General features: G+C 46.0%; 1 protein-coding gene across 1 annotated transcript; it reads right to left on the reverse strand.

Moving 5' to 3' along the window:
- Window positions 1–3504: 3504 nt before the first annotated feature.
- Window positions 3505–6000, reverse strand: LOC306749720 (keratin, type I cytoskeletal 13-like). Its single transcript, XM_079233040.1, has 6 exons — window positions 5498–6000; window positions 5005–5087; window positions 4570–4888; window positions 4354–4479; window positions 4050–4276; window positions 3505–3681 (listed from the first exon to the last, which is right to left on the reverse strand). Exons 1-6 carry the CDS (start codon window positions 5951–5953, stop codon window positions 3585–3587), a joined length of 1308 nt encoding a protein of 435 aa, XP_079089166.1. The 5' UTR covers window positions 5954–6000; the 3' UTR covers window positions 3505–3584.

Genomic DNA, 6000 nt, shown 5'->3' on the forward strand with positions numbered 1-6000 from the left:
GAATCCTTTGTGCTAACTAGAATACACTCCTGGTTCACGCTCTGTCTGTGTGACCAAAGCAGGAAACACACAGCATTTACGTTGTTTACGTGGCTTCATGTGAAGTTTGGAGGACAGACGTGTTCAAGTACACACAACAACCCCATGAATGTGATCCATTGTATTACCCTATGAATGGATCCTCGTCTAACCAGGCGGAGTCACATAGAGCTTGTTTATGACACCAACAGTCAGATCCTATTTCACTTCCTTTGTTCAACCAGGGATCTGTTTTTATGAGACCCGTAAAAACACAACATACAGAAGGAGGTGGACACTCGATCCTTAGTGAGCTGTATTTTGTTTGTTATGAAGTCTTTGTTATAAAGTATGTGTTATAAAGTCTGTGTAATAAAGTCTTTGTTATATAGTCTTTGTTATAAAGTATTTGTTATAAAGTATGTGTAATAAAGTCTTTGTTATAAAGTATGTGTTATAAAGTATTTGTTATAAAGTCGTTGTTATAAGTATATGACAGGATGTCTGAGGGGCGGGACAAAAAGGTTTAAAGGGAACAAGATCCAACAAGAGCACCAACGTCCAGAAGGTGTTCTAGCATGTTGGGCAGCCAGGGCCATGTAGGCTGGAAGGTCACCCCAGAGGGCATTTTATCATGTTTTCTCCACTAGAAGGTCACCCCAGAGGGCATTTTATCATGTTTTCTCCACGTGAAGGTCACCCCAGAGGGCATTTTATCATGTTTGCTCCACACGAAGGTCACCCCAGAGGACATTTTATCATGTTTCCTCCACGAGAAGGTCATCCCAGAGGACATTTTATCATGTTTTCTCCATGTGAAGGTCACCCCAGAAGGCATTTTATCATGTTTTCTCCACTAGAAGGTCACCCCAGAGGACATTTTATCATGTTTTTTCTATGTGAAGGTCACCCCAGAGGGCCCTTTATCATGTTTTCTCCACGTGAAGGTCACCCCAGAGGGCCCTTTATCATGTTTTCTCCACTAGGTCACCCCAGAGGGCCCTTATCATGTTTTCTCCACGTGAAGGTCACCCCAGAGGACATTTTATCATGTTTTCTCCACTAGAAGGTCACCCCAGAGGACATTTTATCATGTTTTCTCCACTAGAAGGTCACCCCAGAGGACATTTTATCATGTTTTCTCCACTAGAAGGTCACCCCAGAGGACATTTTATCATGTTTTCTCCACGTGAAGGTCACCCCAGAGGACATTTTATCATGTTTTCTCCACGTGAAGGTCACCCCAGAGGGCATTTTATCATGTTTTCTCCACGTGAAGGTCACCCCAGAGGGCATTTTATCATATTTTCTCCACTAGAAGGTCACCCCAGAGGGCATTTTATCATGTTTTCTCCATGTGAAGGTCACCCCAGAGGGCATTTTGTCATGTTTTCTCCACTAGAAGGTCACCCTAGAGGGCATTTTATCATGATTTTTCCACGTGAAGGTCACCCCAGAAGGCCCTTTATCATGTTTTTTCCACATGAAGGTCACCCCAGAGGGCATTTTATCATGTTTTCTCTACATGAAGGTCACCCCAGAGGGCATTTTGTCATGTTTTCTCCATGTGAAGGTCACCCCAGAGGACATTTTATCATGTTTTCTCCACGTGAAGGTCACCCCAGAGGACATTTTATCATGTTTTCTCCATGTGAAGGTCATCCCAGAGGGCCCCTTATCATGTTTTCTCCACGTGAAGGTCACCCCATAGGGCCCTTTATCATGTTTTCTCCACTAGAAGGTCACCCCAGAGGACATTTTATCATGTTTTCTCCACTAGAAGGACACCCCAGAGGACATTTTATCATGTTTTCTCCACTAGAAGGTCACCCCAGAGGACATTTTATCATGTTTTCTCCACGTGAAGGTCACCCCAGAGGGGTACCACAGGAGCAGAAAAGAGCCTTTTTGCTCCGTTTAATTAAATCATAGTGGCACTAAGGGGTTTTGTCATAATTGTAAAAAACATTTTACAAAAATTAAAATTTCAAATTTCTAAAGCGTCTTTGAACGTGTGTTCTCATGAACTTATCGAACAACTTGCCACTTGCATCATGTGACTTTGAAGCACGATCTGTATCTCAATGCACAGATTCAACTCTTCTGCAAGTCGTCTTCCATTAACAACATTTTTGACTGACTTGCAGCTCCGGAGGTGTTTGAAGCGCCTTCAGGGCGTATCATGCTGGAACAGGAACGCAACCCGCATACCTTCAGTCATGTGGTTCCTTCTCTGGAACCCAAGAGAAAACAGACATAAATCAAACACAGATAACGCCAGAGTTCACAGCAGAAAAATACAATAATTTACTGCCACTTTGTTTCAAGCACAACAGCTTTTCCTCCATTTTGGCCTTTTGTTCACTTGATTGTTCACATTTTGATTTAATAACGTCCCAGATATTAGCAAACCATCCGTTTCGTGTATTTCACAGATGTTTGCAGCATTTCTCTCTGCATCATCAGCTCACTGTATGAGGTTTGTTTTCTTATTCAATAATGGAGTATTTTAATATTCTACATATTTAGACTGCTACTGTGTCGTATTTTCTTCCCTACTTGTTTGTTTGGTTTATAAAGGTATATATATATATATTTATATATATATCATGGGTTACCTGGCTCCCTTTAATATTTCTGCTTAAAGTGGAAGATGAACTGTGACTGACTGCAGGAGTTTTGGTCAGGTGACTTCTGTCGTTATGGTTACGGCACGAGAAGGAATCAACAAGTACTTTGTGATTTGGAGGTACTTGTACTTTACTTGAGTATTCATTTTCTGCTACTTTCTACCTTTTACTTTCTACCTATTGCACTACACCTCAGAGGTATATGGAGCACTCTTTACTGTACTACACCTCAGTACTACAGTGGCGTTAACTTAGCTCCTCCTCCTTATATGGGCCGCAGCCTGAGAGCGACCTGATTGGTTGTCCCTCGTCACATGACATGCTGCGTGACATGAAATCCTCATCAGTTGAATTATGAAACTCTTTGTTTATTGAACCTTTGTAACCGGCTGTTTTATATTATTATGTAGTTAAATTATGTCTCATTAGAAACCTATTGAAGTGTTTCATATTCAGAGTAAGCATTTATATATTAAACGATCAATGAAGACTATTTTAAGTTAAATATCTCTAGAAAAGAATAAACAAGTGATTGAATTCTGTTTTATTTAGAATTGTATTATGATATACATTATTTATTATTGTCTTTTAACTCAAGAGGATATTTTGTCTGAATAGTGACGTTTACATTTAAAGGTTTTCATATACACCGATTCTTAGTGGGAGATCATGTTTACTTCTGTTTGTTGTTGCAGTGTTGCGTTTACTGAGGAAGGCTTTTGTTGTGAAACTATATTCTAGAAATCTTCCAAAATTAGCTAATCTTTAACCTCCACCAGGACTCATTGGCCCCTAGTGGCCACCAGAGGAACTGCAGCTCTACACTTCATTTGAACAGAAGACACAACACATGAGCTTTTAGTTTGAAGCCAATCAGCAGACTTTTATTGTTGTGTTTGTTTCTGTGAGAGCGCCTCCTGCTGGAGCTCGCCGGCTCTAGGATGTGGTTGAGCTGACCACCTTCCCGTCCACTAACTCCTCTGTGATCATCACGACTTTGGTGGTGGTTTTGCTGGTGCTGGAGGAGGACGAGCTGCAGAAGAGAGAGAATCAGGGCTAAGTATACAAATGTAATATGCTGCACAAATCTTTCTCCACATTTGAGATTCACAAACAGAATAAGCAGCTTGATCAGCCACCTCCAGGCCAGTTTTCTTAAACTACAAATGCTAAAATCATCCAGTTTTGAGAAATCTGTAATAAGTTGTTGCAATAAAACCTCAGAAGTTAATTGCAAAACCACTTGTGATGAAGTTCATGAATCAATTATTCAACCCCAAAAGATTTGGACTGAGTTTGATCTCTTCATATCGATCAAAGCGCAGTAAATAATTGCTGATGTGACAGTTATGAGCCTGTTGTCTGACGTTTATCCGGTAAACGACCCTGTGGTTGTCTCACCTGCTGCCGCCTCCCTCCCCGTCCAGCAGCCTCCGGTACTCGGCGATCTCCATCTCCAGCCGGGTCTTGATGTCCAGCAGCATCTGGTACTCCTGCCCCTGCCTCTCCAGGTCGCACCTCAGCTGGCTGAGCTGGTCCTCCATGGAGGTCACCTGCATCTGGTACCCTGACAGCTGCATGGAGTAGCGGTTCTGGGTGTCGGCCAGCTGGGATTCAAGAGACCCTTTCTGCAGAGAGACGGAGGAGAAGGTTAGTTTGTGAGCTCGTGGGCGTGAAGAGGAGCCGTGAGCAGAGAGACGCTCACCATGCTGAGCTGGGACTGCAGCTCGATCTCCAGGCTCTGCAGAGTCCGCTTCAGTTCGCTGAGCTCTGTTTTCGACGTCTGGATGGTCTCAGTGCTAACGGCGACTTCTTGGGTCAGGGCTTCTGACTGCGTAGGGGACACAAAGCACCGAGCATGTCATCTCCATCCATCCCATAATAGCTGCTGAGACGTCTCAGGTGGCGGCTCGCGTCTTACCTTGCTCTGGAACCAGGCCTCCAGCTCTTTGCGGCTCTTGTTGGCGGACGATTCGTACTGCTCCCTGACTTCGTCGATGATCTTGCTGAGGTCTACACCCGGCGCGGCGTCCACCTCCACGTTCACCTGGCCGGTCATCTGAGCGCGCATGGCCAGCAGCTCCTCCTCGTGGTTCTTCTTGAGGAAGATCAGCTCCTCCTTCAGACCCTCGATCTGCATCTCCAGGTCGGACCGGCTCATGGTCAGCTCGTCCAGGACTCTCCTCAGACCGGCGATGTCGGCCTCCACCGACTGCCGCATGGCCAGCTCGTTCTCGAACCTGCGGAGCAAAGACAAAGCGTTGGTTTCCGAAGCCGCTCTCCCAGAAGAGGAACGGCCTGAAGCCGCTGAAGGAGGTGAAACAGAACTTTAGATTTCAGGAATTGGTTCACTGACTTGAGCCGGAAGTCGTCGGCGGCCAGCTTGGCGTTGTCGATGGAGAGGTAGATGCCCCCGTTGACTCTGGTGGCATCCTGGATCTGAGAGAAAAGAGAGGAGAGAAAAGTTGTTTTCTTTTCAAGTTCTCCATCGACAGGAAACCAGCTTGTCTACAACGCTTTAGTTTGAGGCTTTGTTTGATCTGCAGATCCACTCAGCCGACTGTCAAACAAACGCCTCTTTTCTTCTTCATGCCGGCCGTTACTTATGAGCGTCTCTTTACACGCGTTGGTATTTGCATGATGTCACAGCCTGAGTACTTGTACTTCTGTCTACTACGAGTACTACTTTAACTACAGCACTGACCAGTAAAAAGCTGCTGGTTTTAAAGCTGCATCACAAGCTACAGTGTTGATGTTTAACTTCTCACTGGACGATAAACTCTGCAGCAGCGTGAAGACACAGCTTCCTGTTTGGGGGTCACATGACTGAGTGTCCCAGGTGGGCCTACCTTTCCCTGCAGGTCTGCGATGGTGACGTAGAAGGCGCTGTAGTCTCTGGAGGAAGGTGACGTCTTGCTCTCCAGGTACTGCCTGATCTGCAGCTCCAGCGCCCCGTTGGCCGCCTCCAGCTTGCGGACCTTATCCAGGTAGGAGCTCAGGCGGTCGTTCAGGTTCTGCATGGTTGCCTTCTCATTGGCTGAGATGTCTGCACCACCGCCGCCGCCACCGCCACCGCCGCCTCCAGCACCGAAGCCGAACCCAGAGCCTCCTCCGCCGCCACCATAGCCTCCGCCGCTACTGGAGCTGTAGCCATAGCTACCTCCACCTCCTCCACCGCTGGAAAACAATGAGGAGCCGCTGGAGATCTTAACTCCACCGCCTCCAGCGCCACCGTACATGGAGCCACCATACCCTCTGCCTCCTCCGGACGAGGAGCTTGTGTAGCTGCTTCTATAGCTGGTCATGTTGAGTGGTGATGAGGAGGCTCTGCTTCAGAAGAGAGTGAAGAGGG

The sequence above is a fragment of the Taurulus bubalis genome (genome assembly GCF_910589615.1).
Source record: "Taurulus bubalis genome assembly, chromosome: 17".
NCBI lineage: Eukaryota > Metazoa > Chordata > Actinopteri > Perciformes > Cottidae > Taurulus > Taurulus bubalis.